At 42.9% G+C, this 20,053-nt stretch overlaps 1 protein-coding gene across 2 annotated transcripts in view; it reads right to left on the bottom strand.

Annotated features, from left to right (window-relative positions):
* Positions 1-7,256: 7,256 nt before the first annotated feature.
* TEDC2 (tubulin epsilon and delta complex 2) overlaps positions 7,257-20,053 on the bottom strand; it is a 79,369-nt gene continuing 66,572 nt past the window's right edge. For both annotated transcript variants that reach the window (XM_030212919.1, XM_030212920.1), the window contains 5 exons: positions 19,663-19,747; positions 16,311-16,434; positions 14,384-14,485; positions 10,192-10,400; positions 7,257-8,280 (listed from right to left, as the gene is read on the bottom strand). In XM_030212919.1, the coding sequence (XP_030068779.1) occupies positions 8,146-8,280; positions 10,192-10,400; positions 14,384-14,485; positions 16,311-16,434; positions 19,663-19,747 (655 nt within the window). In that variant the 3' untranslated portion in view covers positions 7,257-8,145. The remainder of the gene's footprint in view (positions 8,281-10,191; positions 10,401-14,383; positions 14,486-16,310; positions 16,435-19,662; positions 19,748-20,053) is intronic.

The raw sequence follows: 20,053 nt of genomic DNA, 5'->3' as shown, positions 1-20,053 counted from the left end.
TAACAGGTAGGAAACAGATGTTCACATTTCCTTTTTACCCCCCTATAACCTAGACCTCCCTCCCACTCTCGCTGCAAAATCTACCTGCCTGTACCCCAAGAAACTCCCCCCCCCCCCCCACACACACACACAACCCTCATACCCCTCCCCCTCCCCGAAATGCCTGGAGGATAACAAAATAGTCATTCAGAAGTTCAATATTTGGCTCTTAGTTGTTGGTGTGAGCGAGTTCCAGAACGGTCCCCATCTTTCTTGGAGTTGCTGCCATTCACTCGGCGCGAGATTATGTACTGCTATGCACTCCATTCGGAACGATATCATCTGAACCCGCCATTTCTGTATTGAAGGAGCGTACGGTGTCAGCCAGTCCAATAGGATAGTTTTCTTAGCCATCAGGACCGAGTGCTGTGCAAAGTTTTTAAACCCCGTCAGGGTTGGATGGCTCAGTCTTAGGCTATTGAACAGTAACAATGGATCATATCGCCACGTTGTGGACCACAGGCTTGAAATTTGACGAAGGTTTCTCCAAAATCTGGCCACTACTGGGCACAACCAAAACATGTGGGCTAATGTTGCACCTTCTCTTTTGCACTTCATACAGGCTCCGTCTGGGGACACCCCCATGTGAAACGCTCTCCGTGGGGGTACTTTAACATTTATATTCTCTTTAAAAAATAGCACTTGTATGCATTAGTGACAATTAAGGCATGTGTAACTGCACATGCCCAGTTATGGAATTGCCCTGCCTAGTTCTCACAGATGCCATAACTGTGCATGAGATATATTTGCATACATAATCCTGACAATGTGATTGGTCAGGTATACTTCCAAGACAGAATTTTCTTTCCCCATGTAATGGATGTTTTCCACAGACAGCAGGATTCAGCAGGTACACAATCCCTCTCATATCCTTGAGAATTTTATTCCTTCTTGCACTACAGAACCGAGGAGACTGCTACACACAGGATGAGCTGTGCATGTGCAGAACTTAGCACTAAATTTGAGCTCTGGGTGAACTGTTCTATTCCAGCACTGTTGAATGACATCACCTACTCATGTGCTTGACTCAATGTGAGACATAACTTTCTACAGGCACACACCAACTTTATTTGCATTGTCATAGATTAACATGTTAAATCATTTTTAAACATGCACTACAATTTTTAAAGCATACTAACAAACTGAATGCATGCTGACAAAAGCCCATCTATAGCACCTGATGCTGAGCCACAGGAACAAAGACAAGCTATCATGAAAGGAGGGCTCCAAAGGAGGAGCTAAACTGAAACAGGTAACTGGGAATGGACTGTTCCTTCCCAAGGAAGAGTTCTTGTTGGATAGCACATGTAGATATACAGTCATACAATTACTTATTCTTAAAATATACATATTATGGTAGCAAACAGAGAACCTGTACACTACCTTTGCAGCCACACTCTAAAGACATATATAAATGCTGAGAGTCTGGTAAAGCTTATAGAGATATGACCAGGAGGAAACAGAAGCAAAAGTGTCTCTGTATATGACGAGACCTGAGCCCTTTTACTAAAGCTTAGTGCATGCTTGTCACAACACACCTAGTCACCTGCCTGGGGTGACCCTGCAGCTGAGTCTATCCCCAGCACAGCTCCGGTCTACCTGCACCTGCCGCATGTGCTCTACACTAGCACCTTCCTCCCACCAACTGGGTCACAACCGCCTCTGGGCGAGCCTCCTGCTCTCAAATTATCCCCAGTGATTTCTAGGTTACTGGAGGGCACACTTCCAGGGGTCCCACAGGTGAAAGCACTCAGAGACCAACACACCAAACAAGCAGAGTCAACAAACTGAAAATTGTTTGAACAGTGAAACAAAAAAAGTGCAATCGGCAAACAATAACAGGCAACTAAAATATGGATCAATTATAACACTAACTAAACATTTGTTTACTTTCTAAAAAGCACCTGGGAAGATCAGAACACATAGCTGCTCACCACTTATCAAATATAACTGTTTTACAGGGCTTCAGCAAAGAGCTCTTTCTCTCTCTTCTCCCAGGTGGAAACTGGGAAGAAGCCAGTAAAATCCATATGAAAAATGAGCTCCTAGGCCAATCAGAGCCCAGAAAAATAAGTTTTAAAAATAGCTGGTTACATTGCTGCAGGCATTTCCTTTATCTGTGTTAACTAAAGAAGGAAAGGTCAGTTGTTTGTAACAGCTTAAAAAATAACATGCACCACCTGCTGGCCAAACTAGAGAAATACACTTCAAGAATAATTAAGGCAGTTTTACAGGCTTAAAACACACTGTTCTGTCACAGTGCTAAATACTAGGAAGCCCATAGGTATAAAATAAACTTATTAGCATTTAAAGCACAATGATGATTCACCTAACTGCACTTCAGTCTCCTCCTTCTAGTTGCTTCTTGTGGTCGATCTCTTTAATTCACTCGCTGCTGTCCTCAACCGCTTCACTCCCACCGCCAGTATTTTTTGATGTTGCAGTTCTTCAGCAATTTGCCACTTGTGTACTGCTTCTCAGTCTCTATTCATGCCCAGCCAGAGCACTACCCATTCTTTCTAGCAATTAGTCATCAGCAGGACCCAGGCCACAGTCATTGAATCCCCACAGAGGATGAAGTTACATGCTGCTGATGTTAGGGGAGCTGGTTCTTCACCTCGAGTTCTGACCACGATATTGCTACTATCGGGCGTTCCTTCACTCCCGTCAGACTTCTTTGCAGTTATCAGGTCACGCCATTTAGCTGGACGGCCCTACCATGTCTCGCCTCTTTTGGGCCCACTTGTGGATGGCACCGGCTGATTGCAGAGACTGAGGCAGGAGCTGCTTGAGATCACCCTTCGGTTTCCCAGGTGTGCTACCTTTCTATAATGTCATCGGCTGGACTTTGGGTGAGTGTGTGGTTCCTTGGAGAGTGTTTGAGACAACTCTCAGGAGCTCAGTTAGATCTTAATTTCCTTTTAAAACTTCTTATCCTTACCCAACATACGTAAAAAGTGAAAAGGCAAGGAACAGAGTGTCAGTAACTCGGCTATCATATCAGCTATCAGGCTGATGGATAGTTTTGTTACTCAACCCAATGCAGTGGCTATGTCAGCTCCAGGAAGCTCACTTCAGATGTCACTTGCAGGAGGCTCTGCAGCATTTCTTGAGCTCAATGGCAATCTGCCCCAGTGAAGCCACACGAAAGTCCCTTTCAAGATTGCTGAATGTGTTGCACCAACTACTAAAGTGAAGGCTTCCATAATTATACTGGTTGTAATAGCTCAGGCCCCAGGTAGTTCAAGGGGCTGATATTTCCGAAGAGTGCTGGGTGAGCTGCATTGTTGCAAAATGCTGCTTTGGTAATGGCTTCAATGTTTAAAATTAAGACCCAAGACTTTTACCCTCAAAGTTCTTTGGGATGGAATTATGAGTTTGGAGAAGTCTCTATCTAGAAAAATAGCCACAACAATTGAAAGGGTGACCGCACGCATCTGCCACATGCAAGGACCGCTCAAGCTGGAAGTTGGACCTCTCAGAGATAAGGAGGTGCTGTGGGCAGTACTCCCTCTCTTGCAGCATGATGCCATCATTTTCTCTGTTTCTGTAGTAACAGCTCTGCACTGGGGAAACTCGTTTTGAGCCTCTCATTTTCTGATCAGAACAGACCTACATGACTATATGGCAGCGATTCCAAAACCTGCTCCTGGAGGCACCCCAGCCAGTCAGGTTTTCAGCATATCCACAATGAATATTCATGAGAGAGATCTGCATGCACATCCCTCTCATGAACATTCATTGTGGATATCCTGAAAACCTGAAAGGCTAGAGTGCCTCCAGGATCACCCCTAGACATAAATCATAACCAAGAAGAGCAGTCTTAATCTCTACTTCTGTAGACAAGATACAGGTATGGTTCATATATGCCTGGTAAGCAGTCTCCAAAGTGAACATGAAAAGTTTTGTTTTTTGTATATTTATGCAGAGACTAAACGAAAGGGTCCTAATCAGCCTGATACTCAGTAATATAAAATACAAGACAGCTCCAGCTATCAGAGGCTTGGTAAAGCAAAACAGAGCTAAATATTCTTTGAAGGTTTTTGCTAATTCAATTTAGGTTTTTATATGTAGGTTTCTGTGACTTCTGCCTTGTTTCAAAGATGGACAGCTGGAGAGCAACATTATGGGTGGATGGGGACACAGTGACCAATTCATCATGGCAACCAGAAGGAAACTGAAGCTCTTGTATGTGTTTTGTGTACCTTTGTCTTAATTAGTGATAACTCAATTAACAGAGACAGCCTCTACCAGATTATTTTACTAGGACAAGAGTTATGTATATCCAAATATAAATTTGGATGGAGTTATGTTCTTGCAGTTATCTAAGATAATACATTTCTGCTTCAGGCAGGAGTGAATTTATTAATTTAAAAGTCATCTGTGTAGCATACAGCTGGTTCCTAACAATTTCTAGAGAAAGATGTTAGAAATAACCTCAAGAAGTAATTTATCTTTATAAAACAAAAATTTGGCTAAACTGTTCTCTAAATTCTGTGATGACGGACCTGTCCTGGAATCAGGCTGTAGCACTATGCACAGCAGGATAAGGGTTGCAAATATATTTTATTTTATAAAATGTATACACCATCTATCATCCAACACTAAACAGTTTAAAACAAAAACACCTTTTAGATACACCGTGACTAACTTATTACACACTAATACACTGATCACCTAAAGTATTAGAGCTAAAATAATGGAATTCCAGCTGTGGCTGGAAGTCCTTTACCAATCATAATCTGAGGGCTTGAGGTAAATTCTAGAGCCTTGGCCTTGCAACAGAGCATGCATGATTATATGTGCAGACTCGTATGTAACGCAAGGAAGGACTTTCCAACTAACCAATCTCTTGAGAACGTACGCCTGGATTCTGTAGAGGTCACCCAAATTTGGGCACAAATCTGTGTGACCTAAGTGCCTAATTGATTAATATCAATTAAATATTGGTGTTAAATAGCACTTAATGGGGCGTAAGTAGGACTTATGTGCAGATCTGCCTTACATCCTATTCTATAACATGCACACCTAAATTTCATAGCATGCAACTCCAAAAAGGGCAAGGTGAATGGAGAAGAATGGGTAGGTTACAGGCATTCCTAGAATTTGGGCGTCATGTTATGGAATACCTACATTTGTGCTCCTGCCAATAGTTGGGTATCAGCATTTGTACCAGACTTTGGAAAGCGCAAGTACTCATGCCCAAAGTTACATGCAAAATGCACGCTAAGTTTGTATTCTGCGCAGAGCACCCTTTACAGAACACTAGCTTAGCACAGATCATCCCAGCGCCTATCTTTGTGTGCCATTTACTGAATTTCCCCTGTGATGCTTGTTTGGTACTCCCATAGTGGAGCATACAAGCTTTATGTCAGGTTCTCAGGTTCAGAGCCCGCGGGGCCGGGCTCTGGAGCAAACATGAGCCCTTGGGCTGCTGCCGAGGAGCAACAGCAGCAGGCAAAACCCACCAACCAACACTGGGCAAGCACACCGGCAGGGACTGCAGGCACTGCCCAGCGAACCGGAACACATGGACTGGAATCCCCCAGACTGGAGGACACACCGGACCGGAACACACTGGACTGGTCCGTACAGCTTCACCTGCACTTAGCTACTAAGCCCCCCAGAAGTTGAGCTCCTGGGTTCGGGTAGCCGACAGGACTTACTGGATACCGGATGACATAGGGACCAGGACTGGAAACAGAAGTGATCCTAAACCTAAACTAGCAGGAGTGTTCCTAACAGTAAACTGACAAAAGGACTTCCTAAGCCCTATACTAAACAGGAGCTCCTAAGCCCTGCTCAAGAAAGGGACTTCCTAAGCCCTAAACTAACAGAGCAGGGAACTAAACACAAAGCTAACACAGGTGCTACTAAGCACCAAGCTACAAGCAGAGCTCTACACTAATAAGCTAAACACAAAACTACCAAGCTACCTAAGCACTGCTCTAGCAAGCTAGATACAACTAACAAGGTGCTTCCTAAGCACTACTCTGGTAAGCAACCAGAAGAGCTCCTAGCACTAAAAGGGAAGACAGGGGAGCCACAAGGAAAAAACAGGGAAGCTAACACATAAGCCAAAAGTGCTTCTAAAGCACCAAACACCAACAGCAAAGACTGCAATGCTCCCAACAGCACAAACACCAGAAGTACTTCTAACAGCAAACTCTGCAGTGTTTCTAACAACACCAAACCCTGAAGTACTTCTATCAACAACAGAGCTTCCAAAGCCCTACACACAGCAATGCTTCCAAAACCAAGAGGGAAAAGCAGGGGAACCATAAGGGAAAAGCAAGAAAGCTAAACACACAAACACCAGTGCACACTGCACTAACACTAACCTGGACCTTAGCAAAAGCAAGCAGGGAAACTAGACACGAAGTCAGAAGTGCACACTGCACCACCCTACCTAAAGCAAACACCACCGTTGCAAAGGCCCTGAAGGAAACACCACTTCCTTATCAAGGCCCTCCCTGATGATGTCACACTCCCTAGACCTAGGCAAAAGCACACTGACCCAGAGAGGCCCAACCCACACCAATGCAACACTGTGAAGCACTTGAAGCCAGTACACCCAAAGAGAGGTAGAGCAACTCAGGCAACACACACACAGGTGCAGTATAGTGAAACAATTAGAGCCATGCTGCTGGAAGCTGCCAGCACAGAGAAGACAGAGCCAGCTCAGAAAGGACAGAGAAAAGAAACAGAAGCCAGCTAAGAAGCTGACCCCCAGGAAAGAGGTAAGTTTGAGAGGGGTTCAGATCCCAATCATAACACTTTATTTGTTGCTTCACCCTTATAATTTTAAAACTAATAGCAGGCCTTAACATTTATTTGAGATCTTATTAGAAACCAAGGAGATATTAGGTCTTACTTGTTAATTTTCTTTCCATTAGCCCTTCCCAGTATTCCAGAACCTGTGGAGGTAGATGTGTCCATCAACTACCAGGTGGAGATAAGAGAACTGAAAACTGAGCTGAGATCTATCTCTCTTGGCATTCAGTTCAGCTCCTCAGTATTTAAATAGACAAGCAAAAAGGAGAAACTCAGAATAAGCACAACCACCTTAAACAGCTCGCTAACCTAACACTAACCAGACGAGCAAACGTGTGGACCTCTCTCACCTCTGGACAACTTGTAAAGAACAAGAGATATGCAGGAGCAAATAATTCAGAGCCAGAGGCTGAAAAGTGTGTCCATCAACCTGCTGGAGACAGAGAATACTGAGGAGCTGGACTGGATGCCAAGAGAGAGGTCTCAGCTCAGTTTTAATTTCTCTATCTTGACTATGCCCTTCAATTAAAAACAGATAGTAATTTGGCCACTCTTGAAGCAGAGAAGTACGGTCAATAATAATTTAGATCTTTCTCTAGTTTACCTTTTCTAGCTAAGGGATTGAACAAACTTTATATTTAGTCGAAAGAATATGTGGAGGAAAAATATATTCTCCATGGCCGTTGATATAGATGTAGGGCCTATATTCTATTACTAAGATATTAGTCTCAGTGATTGACCTAGGCTAATCCACAGTGGGATTCGATACAGCAATAGCTACTGTATTGTTAAACCTGGGCATGTCATTTGGGATAATATGAATACGTTAAAAAAAAAGGAAGGAGAAGATTAAGCAATATTAGCAGCTGAACAAATAAAAAACAACAACTAAAATTGCACTGATTTTAACACAGTCAATCGTTAAATCATCTATATGTATTGAGCAATGTTTATTACTTCAGTAGAAACTGAAAAATTATAGATAAAAACAAAACTGAAAACAAATTACAAGAGGGGAACTAAGCCCCAAACTCCAGCATAATAGGTCAGAGTACAACCAAAACCAATCATCCATGCGACCTATAAAAACTGTTTTATGTCTTAACGTTCCTGTAAAAATCTCTCTTTGAAGAAATAGTGCAATTCCCATCTGTGTTCTTTAAACTAAAGTAAAAACCAAACAGTAAACTTTTAGAGCATTTTTCCTTACTGCTGGAGCAGTCAGAAAAATTGAAGATCACATTAGTCATTTTATTTTACTTCATCAATTGAACATGCGAGGAAAAGTTTTAATGCTCTGTTAAATGTTTTCTTTAGAGGGTAGCTCCCTTTTCAATCAGATAGATCATCACGGATGAGCACAGGGAACTGCTCCCCTGCCTCACAGAGCAGTGTGTAAATGGCACGGTAAAACAGTGGCTGAACATATTCTGAATCCAATAAAGGGAGGAGCTCTGATGCCAAGACCTGCAGGATGAGAAAAACAGTAAAGTTCCCTTTAAAATGCCCAACATGAGCCTAGGAGTTTGATAAAACACTACAAATAACTCACTGTGACTTTGTCTCCACTCTCTCTTTATATCACCTAACATGAGTATCCTGTTAATCAAAACAGTATTCAGTTGCATTTTGCACCCACCACACAACCCGAATCCTGGTGTAGCATAAAAGCCTTCACTCTGTGCAGTCCACCGCTGTCTTTAATGATATGGAGTGGAGGAGTAGCCTAATGGTTAAAGCAGCAGGCTGAAAATTCACCGAGGCTCCAAGTGATCTTGGGCAAGCCACTTAACCCTCCACTGCCTCAGGTATAAATGTTGGACATTCAAAGCGACTTAACTGGCCAGAAACGGCTCCTGATATTTAGCAGCACTTAACCAGATAATAAACAGGAAAGGAGATGGGATTTGATATACCGCCTTTCTGTGGTTACAATCAAAGTGGTTCACATATTATATACAGGTACTTATTTTGTACCTGGGGCAATGAATAATTAAATGACGTGCTCAGAATCACAAGGGCCCAGATGCTCAGAAGCAAATGTGGGTGCTAGAGGCCATTAGTGCAGGACTAGCGCCCGCATTTGCTAGCGCTGAATGCTCAGAGGGCTCTAGCACGGGGAACGAGTGTGCCAAAGGCTAGCGCAAATAGCATGCAAATTGCATTTAAATTAGGTGTCATCTGGGATTCAATTCGATGCTCGAAGAAGAGTGCCCTTACCACCAGAAACCTAACATCAGCTCAGAGATGGCGTTAGGATTGTTGAAGAGAGGATCCTTTTCAAGGGAGCTGAGGTACAAGCAAGGAAATCTGACAGAGGGAGGGAGAAACGAAAAGAGACATTCAGCAATCTCACGCGTGGGATTACAAGTGAAAAACCAAGTCTCAATCTCAAGGGAAGTAAGTTTTCAGGGTTCCCTGTGATACATTTTTGGCACTAGCCATGCTGATTTCTATCAGGGGAAGAATGTGTAAGCATAAATACACACAAAGCACTGTCCAGGCCCTACAGGCTGGAAGCCGCTGCCTTCTTCCTCCTCCCCCTCTGGCATTCTGGGCATGTGCTCAAGAACTGTGCTCGACACACAGCTCAGGCACCAGGCTCCTGCCGAACTCCTTAATGCTGAATACTATGAGCGCGCCTATATTTGCATCTCATTAGTGTTGAGCATTATGGAGTTGTTGTTCTGTGATGTTCCGGCGCTGTTCAGTACAGCACTGGCATTTTGAGTATTTGCACCAAGGAGCTGCAGTGGGAATTGATCCTGGTTCTCAGGCCACTGCACTAACCATTAGGCTACTCCTCCACGTCACTCCACTGAATATCACCACAGATAGCTAAAGTAAAAGCCAGCTACTTTGTGGGTGGACTGGGGCCAGAGTTGGCACTTATGTGGTTAAGTACTGATATTCAGCTCTTAAATCACCAAAGTTTAGCAGCCATATCAGGCCATAGAAAAGTCAGTCCTATCTTTGTGCAGTATCACTTAGGCAGTTACATGCTGAATATCGCACTTAACTGCGTAAGAGGTATGCCTGTGCCCGGACATGGCCTGACATTGAATATCAACTATTAAAAAAAAAAAAACACGCTCACTATCGCCGGTGAGTATCTACCCCAGTGATTGTAAGTTCTCTGGGGACAGAAAATTACCTAATATATCTGAATGTAACTCACCTTGAGCTACAACTGAAATAAGGCATGAGCTAAATCCAAAATCCCATGCCTTCCTTCATAACACCAGTACTCTTAGCTGCACGCTGTATACAAACAAGGAGCTCCCCAGAGAAAACAAATGAATGTGCTCTACTTCCTGTTCAGAACTTGCATTTTCTGAGCAACTATGCAGGATTCAACAACACTACATGTCTTGTTACCTTCTGTATAGCAAGTTGCTGATGTAGAACTTGCATCCTCAACTTCAGTGCTGCCATCTCTTTTAGCTCTTGGACACTGGAGTAGAAGAGCAGTGGTGATGTCATGGAGCCTACAACACGGCACTTTGGTTCACTGAACACAGCACAGTCTGCAAGAGTGCTGATCTTGGAGCAGTCTCCATAATCCATTTTCATGTGTACCTCTGCCGCTATGGTGAGCCAGGAAGGAGAGGATGTACAAAGTAAAAGGAAAAGCAGAAATACAACAAAATTAGCATTAACACTCTCAAACAATTCACATTTTTAAAGAACGCTATCCTTCCATCGGATTTAAAAGAAAACTTTTCTGTGGAATAGTCTTAACTTTTTGAATTCCAATCATCATCATCTACAAACACATATGCGACTGGGAAAACTTTTTCCCAGAGAAGGTCACATATACTAAGAAAACTGACAGACACCAAAATCTTATATAGATAACGGGTCCTGTTGGTCAGACCTTGGTTTACACCTTGGTTTCTGAGGGTAATCTTCATGCTTTCAAGTATTGTATGCCTTTTTATGACCTTTTGGGATTGAATTTGGCTGTTGTTCAGTTTGTTTTGTATTAGTTTATGCAACTTAGATCAACAGCTCTTGTCAAAACCCAAGTTTTTAAAGCAGCCCTGAATTTTTAAATGACGATTCTAATTGAAGATCTACTGGTAGCATATTGCACAATACAAGGCTATACAACAGAAGGCTGGAGAACAGGAAGTGTCCAGACGGAGTCTAACAAGAGAAGGTACCAGTAACAATCGGTGTTTGAGGAAAGAAGGGAGTAAGATGGGATAAGTTGATCTGAGAGATCTGTATAAAATGTTTTATATGCAGGGGCGTTGACAGCCAGGAAGGGCCACGGGACAGAGAAGTACATGGGCCCCTATACAGGGGGTCTAGAGGTAGCATAACCTTATCTGGCAAATTAAAACAGCAGAGCATCGTGGATTCACACGAGAAAAGGCCCCAGTGAGCGTGTTCTCACTTTTTAATAGGTGTGGAGGGCCCCTGACACCTACAGGCCCCAGAGCCATGACATCTCCCTGACCCCCCGTGTTGTCAGGCTTGCTTATGTGCACAACAGCATGGCAGCCTTTCTTGTGATGGCATAGGCTGTTTCCCATGCAGAGGACCTGTTTTGGTACAGGGGAATAAGCCCCATAATTCAGCTGCTGGAGCAGTCACTCAACTACTGATGCCATCTTCAGTGCTGTAGATGGTAGTGAGAGAACATCACTGGGATAAAGTCTTTGCCGCCATTTTGGGTATCTTAGAAAACCCCAAAAGTTATAATGGGGGTGGGGAAGAGGGTACGTTTAGCAAACTTTACCACCTTTAGACCTGTTAATGCCTTGCCCGGTGAGTCTAGCTGACTGGGCCTCATTACTCTAAGATTTCTGTTTTGGATGCTGAGAAAAAGGCAACAAGTCCAATGAAATAAAGTAAGAGACAGAAGAAATTTCTCATGTCAAGTGTTTAGCAACTGCTACATACCTTTATCAGTTTTAAATAATTAAAAAGAGAGAGTACAACAGTGGTGTGTACTTTGTAAACTGAAAAGACTCAAGCCATAAAACTCCCTCTGAATACTGAAACAATTCACACGGTCAGAATAAGAATAACTGGGCAGATTAGATAGAACAGTTAATATTTTTTTGTTTTTATCTATATCATCATGGCACTATGACTGAATATGGGCCCAGGTGAAAAATAAAAGGATGGGAGAAGCAAACAAATTCTAGATTTCTAGTTGCAAAACCCACAGAGCATAAATAAATTAAAATGAATTCTCAACAATGTCAAGGCTCTTCTTTTGAGAAGACTGAACCCCAGAAAAAAATATCACTGTACACTGGTTTAAGACTTACTGCAGTCCATCACCATGGGAGAACATAATGCTTAATTTATGTGCAAAATGCAAAGATCAAATCAAATCAAATCCTTCATATTTCTAGCCAGTGGGAAGGGTACACTTGGAGCAGTAAACTCTTCCCCAGCTGTATAAATTCTACTAAAGAAAAGTGGGGCTTTAGAAAAAAAATAAAATGAAAGAAACTGCAGCATCCAATATAACTTTTTTTTTTCTTCCATCTCACATATTTCATTAGCTCTGCATATACAAGACTAAAAAAGGAGCAATGGCTCCCTCCCAAAAGATTTATCAGTCAATGAAATGCTTAAAAAAATTTATTGCAGGAGCTGTGGAGAAATTTATACTTCTGCTGTAAGAAAAACCATTCCTGAAGGATTATCAAGAGTTGCTTTCTAATTTAAATGACCAAATGTTGATTAGTACTGGTGAAGGCTTTCATCAATGAATAATAATATTTTTTATCTATTGTCCCCATAGGCAAGTTAATAGTACTGGCACAGAAAATGGAATCTGCAAATGGATACGATTTCAACCCCTACTGCAATTTCACTGAGCTGCTTAGGGAAATAACCCTTCTAGTTTCCATTGATGTTTCCAGCTAATTAGACATATAATCAGAGTTTGAAAAATTCCTTCAAATTTGCTCACCAGGAAAGAAATGCATTCACCATGTTCTCCCATTGCCTTCCCCTCTAATAGTTTATTTTGAGGGGGGCAGGTATGTATGATGAGTGTATACCTCACACTCAACCCCACCCCACAAGCAGCTCTTTCCTCTGCATTTTCTATCTCATGTGGGTGCCATTTTCTCTCTTTCCTTTCAATTTCAAAACTCCCTTTCTCTCCTCATCACCTTCGCTCCTCCCCCAGGTACTAAGCAGGTCTCCAATCAGAACCAAAGACACCTCCACATCAACTTTCAAACCCTGTCCACAACCAATTATTGCAAAGCTTAGGCTATTATCCCCTGACATCTTTCTGCCATCACACTTGCACTACTTACCCTATTATCAACCCTTCAGATGGAAGAGAGATTTCATTAGTTCAGGGTTCAAGGGTCATTTTATTTATTGTCTGCTTAAGGAAAGTCCATCAAAGCGGAGTACAATAAAACAAAATTGCAGAGTTTAGAAAAGAGCTCCATTATTCTTCAGACAAGTATAGATAAACATTGTCCAACTGCTGTGTTTCCAGGCCCTTAGCATCTAATCCCATCTATACAGCGCAATATGAAGGCAAAGCTAAGTCTAAGAATTACATGCTTTCTGAAATAGGCAAGTCTTAAGAGACTTTTTAAAATGAGGCAAAGGAAGTTCTGTACATAAGGGTAATGGAAGTTGATTTCAAAGTGTGAAGCCCAGTGAGTCCCAAAAGATGTCCAGAAAGAATTGGCAGAAAGATGGAAGATCCAGTCGACTCTGTTGAGCAGAGCAAAGCATCCACATGAAGGAGTACAGGGAATCAAGTAATGAGATAGGAATTGAGGAGAACCCGTATGGTGAATTTTATGGCCCAGAACTAGGATTTTATGAATTATATGGTAATTGATTGGTAGCCAATGCTCAGTCTTTAAAGGCAGGGTGACATGATCATATTTTTTGGCTCCAAAGAGCAATTTAATTGAAACATTTTGTATTAACTGAAGCTGCTTAATATCACATTGACAGAGTCCCTTCAAAAGTGAATTACAATAATCTAGATGAGTGATTACTAGTGCATGAATAATCTGAAGGGCCTTCTTTTCCCCCCAAGAGATGCAGAACTGATCAAATAAAGCAAAATTAAAAACAAACAAACATTTACTGACAGTAGCCAATATGTGAGCTCGAAATGACAGTTTTGAATCAAATCAGTTATGAAATCTAATTTTCTCAGACATGCAGAGAGCTCTGGAGGACAGTGAAATATATCTGTATTTACAGGGTGATGGAGGAGAAAACTAAACAGCCAACATCAGAATCAAACAAAACAATTCACCACATAACAAAATAACATTCAATATGGCCATGACACCACCAAGATATAATCAGCATGGAAGAAATGACATTAATCACCGTACAGAGCATTTACAGTAACATTTCCTCACCGACCAGCTGCTAAGACAGCAAAATGTTCTTGGCAGCACTGATTCCGAGGATTAATGTCTCAAATGCCAGTCTTGGAATTCTGCCTAGTTTTTCTGGAGGTGTGCTTGTAGGTGTGGTCTTTGTATCTAACCAAGACTGTTTTGGCTACTGCATTTCTTTGGCCTCTGAATTGAGTACAAAGAAAGAATCTTACCTTTTAGCAGCTCTTGCAGTTTGAGGAGACAATGGGAAACTACATTTTGTAGGCCTTCCAGGGTCAGGAGCCTACTATACTCATCTTCCCACGACAAAACGTCTAGAACAGAAATTGATAGGTAGGCATGAAGCACAGTGGGAAAATACACGTGGTAAAGATGTTGTAGAGAAAAATACAGTGGCTACAGAAAGTATACATCCTCTTCCAAAATGCTCACTTTGATTTACTTTATGGCCTGAAACTAAAATGCATTAGAACAGTTGTTTGTTCCATATATCCACACATCCCACAGTAACAAAAAAAAAAAAAGAAATGTATTCCAAAAATTATAAACTAGAAAAAAAAATGGAATAGTTTGACTACATAAACGTCCTAACCCTTTGTATGTCTACAGCAGGGCCAGGTTGGAATGGTGCCTAGAAATTGAACTCTAGCACCTGGGATTTCATACCCCTCCCCAATTTATTTTATATAATTTTTCTTCTGCACAGCTGCCTCACAACTTGCATCTCAGCTCTCTATACGCTTGAGCTGCGCAGTGCAGCATAGTTCAAGTTTATAGAGAGCCAAATTGCAATGCAGAGCTGGGAGACACAGCGCTGCAAATATCAAGGTAAAAGCAATAGGTGACAGACTCTCACTAACTGCCTGGGAGCGACTGTTACGGCAATGAAAGTGAGAGAATGGGGGAAGGTATACGAGTGAGACAGAGACTGGTGAAGACCTAGGCCAGGGTGGTATGTGAAATAGAGGCAACTGTCTCTTTGCTTTACCTACAAGTCAGTGCTGTCACACAGCTGGTAGCATGCTTTGGGAAGGGAGGCTGCTGGCTTCTGCCAGTGATTTGCAGAGTCACCTTAAGGGACCGATTTACTAAAGATTCTTTGCCCATAGACATAGAATAGGAAACAGCCTTTGTAATCAATTTCTAAATGAGCTACTGATGATCTGGGAGGAGATATATGCTCCTCCACCCCCATCCCCCCAGAAAAATCAGTGACGTACCTAGGTTGGCTGCCACCCAGGGTGGGTTGCCGTAATGCCCCCTAGCACATCACCCACATCCCCCCCAAAGCGCATCATCCTCACCACCTGAGTGCATGGAGCAGTCGCGCTGCTGTCGGCTCCACCGGTCCCCTGCCCCAGAACAGGAAGTAACGTTACAGAGGGTAGTGAACTGGTGAAGATGTGCTGGTAGCAGGAATGTGCAGGATCCCTCATGCAAATTTTGCTAGTTGTGGCTAGGACGTTTGCATGTTTTTCCAAAAAGTGAAAACATCATCATCTGCATCACTCAAACATAAATAACAGTCCAGGTCACTAACAGGATTGAAAGTAGAAAATGACTCGGGGACAGTCCCTGTCCCCATCCTCGCCCCCGTGTCATTCTCTAGTTTGAACTTACGATTTTGCATAATATTAAAAAGTCACATTTGCAAAAGTAGGTAGATGATTATATGCTCTCCTGCATATGTAGCATAGGCAGTGGTACACCACCTTCATATTCTTCTTTATCTTCTCGGTTTTCTCTCTTTATTTATTTATAGTTTTTATTCATTTATATTCTGCCTAAATACTAGGTGGATCACAAAGAAAAAAATTCATAAAAAGTTGTACATACTGAACATCAACACCAAACATAAAAACAAAAGAAATAAAAACTGCAAAACTGCTCTGCAGCATATCTGTACTACCATTACACCATCAAAAACAAATAAGTCTTCAGCAGCCTTTTAAACTGAGACGTAAGTACCCAGGCAAATTGATCTACAAATGTGGTCCTGCAATAGAAAATGCAGCTTTCCAAAATGTACAGTTTCCACAAATTTTGAATCCACTGACAGTTCACTGGACCGAGCGTCTATTAAGGAGGGTCTATGCTGAATACAGGATGCGGCACAGGGATCTTACCGGAATTTCTCACCTGTATCCTCCTCTACAAATTGCTCTGCTTCCAGTTTCTGATGCATGAAAGTGTAGCCGTTAGTCAAGCAGGTCACTTCTTCTTCCAACATAGCAGGACTTACTGCTGGCATCACTGAATCAAACTTATAGAGACTCAAGGAAACAGTTACCTTCCAATTCAGATCCAATGTTTGTAAGAGGATACATTTCTGACTCAGATGCCCAATCTGACACTTTTTGCCCTCAGCCATTATCCTAGCACAGCTTTAAGGGGCATCATTCTCTCAACTACTACTGAACCAGTGCCCTAACACTGCAGGAGCTAGATACTTGTGGTCAAGCCATAGAAGCCACTTAGCTATAACATATGAGCTCCAGTTCTAGAAAGATGTCTCGTCCTCTAAAGGAGCACATTAAACACACCTCTTGCTGGTCCAATCAGTGATCATATACAAGGACAGCCAACGAGACACAACGGGTCTCGGCGAGTCTGCCCTATATTCACTGCTAGCCAGCATCTCTTTTACTACCTTGCAAACAGTTTTTCTTACCATGCTTTGTGCCAAATTCCTACTTCAGATCCAGGTCCTACTTCATGCCTGATTTCTGCTCCATACCCAGTTCCTGCTTCTCACCTGCACTATTACACACTGCCTTGGACTTAAGCTGCTTCATCTACACTGCTGCCAGGGGAGGTCCTGACACATGGCCACCATTTTGTAGAATGTGGTGTCTTTCAGATGAAATATTAAGCTGAGGTTCAGGCTACTCTGTGCACCCTGAAGATCATATGGCACTTTAAATGTGGAAATCATTCTAGCACCATGGTTCAAGTTATTATATTGTCCAACAGACTTCACAAACTACATGGCCCCTGATTGTAAGAATGAATTATATTCATTTTCAAATGCTCACACAGCTGGCTACAGAAGCCCATGGTTGTTGCAAGCTGTCTTTGCCTAACTGAAGTTCCAACAAGTCACTAAGGGGCCCTTTTACTAAAGCTTAGCGCACACGAATGGAATTAGTGTGTGCTAAATGTTCCATGTCCTATGTTATACCTATGAGCCACATGGAACTTAGTGTATGCTAATGTTTGTTAGCATACTAAGTTTTAATAAAAAGACCCCTAACAGGCCTTCCATAACTTCCCTCCCCTTTGTTCTGCATCTCTCTCCCTCTCCTGTACTCCAGATCCAGCATTTGCCACCCCTTCCCCCACTGCCTGGTGTACCTCAGCATCTTTGCTGGTGGCAGCAGCAACCCACATCTGCTGTCTGTGCTAGCCTCACAAGCTTCCTTCTGCCGCATCCTGCCCTTGTTGACATCACTTCCTGCTTCTATAGCAGGAGACAGCAGAGGAAAGCCTGTAAGGCCAGCACAAGTAGCGGATGTGCATCACTGCAATGATGGCAAAGATGCTGAGGTAGATTGGGAAGGGTGTGGGAGCTGGGGACAAATGCTAGATCCAGGTGGTGGGAGAAAAGAGCTAGATTGCAGCTGAATGTTTTTGGTGGGCCAAATAGGGTGGGCCTGAGCCCACCCATAGCTACATCACTGCACTGTATTTCAATTGATTGCTTTATGGACCGTAAGCTGCTTGCAACATACTGCTTCATAAATCTTCACTACTGTAGACTGGCCTTTAATATACTTAAAATACATTATCTCACTTTTTATATATACATTCAGTGGTGTGCTGGAGCCAGCTTGCACCAGCTCGCAAAAGCCGGTTGTTAAATTTTTTTAACATCTTGCGAGCCGGTTGTTCTGCAGGGCAAGCCGGCTCCGGTAAACGAGGTAAGCATGGCAGGAGGGCACCACAAGCCATGCTTACCCAGTTTACCTCACCTCCCACCACTGCCCTCGTTTGCCTGCACCACCCTGAGGGGGGAGGGGGGGTTAAATCGTTTTTATTACCTCCGTCAAAGCGGCCACGTCATTGAAAGCCCTGCCCGTCTCTAGCCTTCCCTTTGTGCGTGCGTTCCCTCAGAGTCCCGCCTTCTGATGTCATTTCCTGTTTCTGCGAGGGCGGGGCTCTGAGGGAACAAATTCACGAAGGGAAGGCTAGAGACGGGCAGGGTTTTCAATGACGCGGCTGCTTCGACGGAGTTAATAAAAAAGATTTAAACCAACTGTGGCAGGAAGAAAAAGGGGGATGTTGGGAGGAGAAGAGGGCGGGTAGGTGGATATGAATGGGGGGGAGGATGGGGGCGAAGGAAAATCGCTGGACATGGATGGGAGCGGGAGGGGAGGGCAGGGGAGAGAGGAGAATCACTGGGTATGGATGGCTGGAGGAGGGGGCAGGGGAGAGAAGAGAATCGCTGGGTATGGATAGAGGGAGGCAGGGGAGAGAAGAGAATTGCTGGATATGGATGGATGGATGGATAGATAGAGGGGGCAAGAGAGAGAAGAGAATTGCTGGACATGGATGGATGGAGGGGAGGGCAGGGGAGAGGAGGGTTGCTGGACATGGATGGAGGAGAGGGAAGGAAGAGAGACGAAATGCTGGACATGGATGGAGGAGAGGGAGGAAGGATGAGATGAGGGAAAAGGAAGACAGGAGAAAAACTGCACATGGATGAAGAAAATAGGCAGAAGCTGGATCCACTGGACAGTCAAGTCTGCGGAGGACCCAGCTTTTACTTACGGATGTAGGGCAAGAAATGAAGAAGAAAGCCGGAAAGTAAATACATAAATGGAAAGGAAGCCCTGGAAACAGAGTTAAGAGGACAGATAGCAGCAGAATCAGATACTGGGCCAGCATGATCAGAAAAACAAATTCACCAGACAACAAAGGTAGAAAAAAAATCATTTTATTTTCATTATAGTGTTTGGAATATGTCCACTTTGAGAATCAGGTGCTCAACATTAAAAGTTTATATTTATTTACTTATTTATGGCATTTTATCCCACATGAAACATGAATTAGATTTGAACCTGGGATCATGTAATTTTTTTTTCCTGGAGAGAGTAATGCATTGCTCCCCCCCCCCCCACCTCAGGCTCTGACCCCGGCTATAGCCAGCTCTGCAATTTGGGGGGGGGGGCACAGAGGTGGACTGGGGAGAGAGCCTGTTGTTAAACATTTACCAGCACACCACTATATACGTTGTATCTTCGGAAATGGTTTTGTGAAGAGAGTTTAACTTTGTACCCTGAAGAGGTTGTATCAGTTTCTATTCACTTAGGGATTCACTAAAAGCATACAATTTGATGAGGCCGACACACACACATTATGCACAGACCTATATGCAAATGGTGTGTAGGAGAGAAGAATCAAAGCATTACTGCACATGCTCACAAAAACTCAAAGATGTGTGTGTGTGTGTGTGTGAATGTGCATAGGATGGGAGAATTAGTAAGGATACAGTTGCCTGGATTCTTTGTATAAACTGCATCCCTGGAGCAGATTCTGCTCTGTTCTTTTGGTAGATGTAACTTTTCTCCCAAAGACTGTGAAATCAGAAGAGACAAAAAAATTACACTATAATATAGAATCATAGCAGCCCTGACTATCTCAACTGGAATTCTGCAGAGACTTTGCTAGAATAAAAGACATCCTGAACTTCAGAACAATTCCCCACAGTGCTCATCAAAACTGGGCTGTGTGACAGTGCTGTAATGAAAATACATGGGATTTGAAAACTAAAACTGCTTATACAAGACAGTGAATAACTCTCACAAGACTGATACACAGCATCTGAGGCACAAACCTCACTATACTGATTCAACTTGCATACAAAACTGCTGAACCTTCTT

The sequence above is a fragment of the Microcaecilia unicolor genome, chromosome 8 (assembly GCF_901765095.1).
Source record: "Microcaecilia unicolor chromosome 8, aMicUni1.1, whole genome shotgun sequence".
Classification (NCBI taxonomy): Eukaryota; Metazoa; Chordata; class Amphibia; order Gymnophiona; family Siphonopidae; genus Microcaecilia; species Microcaecilia unicolor.
This window is presented reverse-complemented; position numbering and strand designations above follow the sequence as displayed.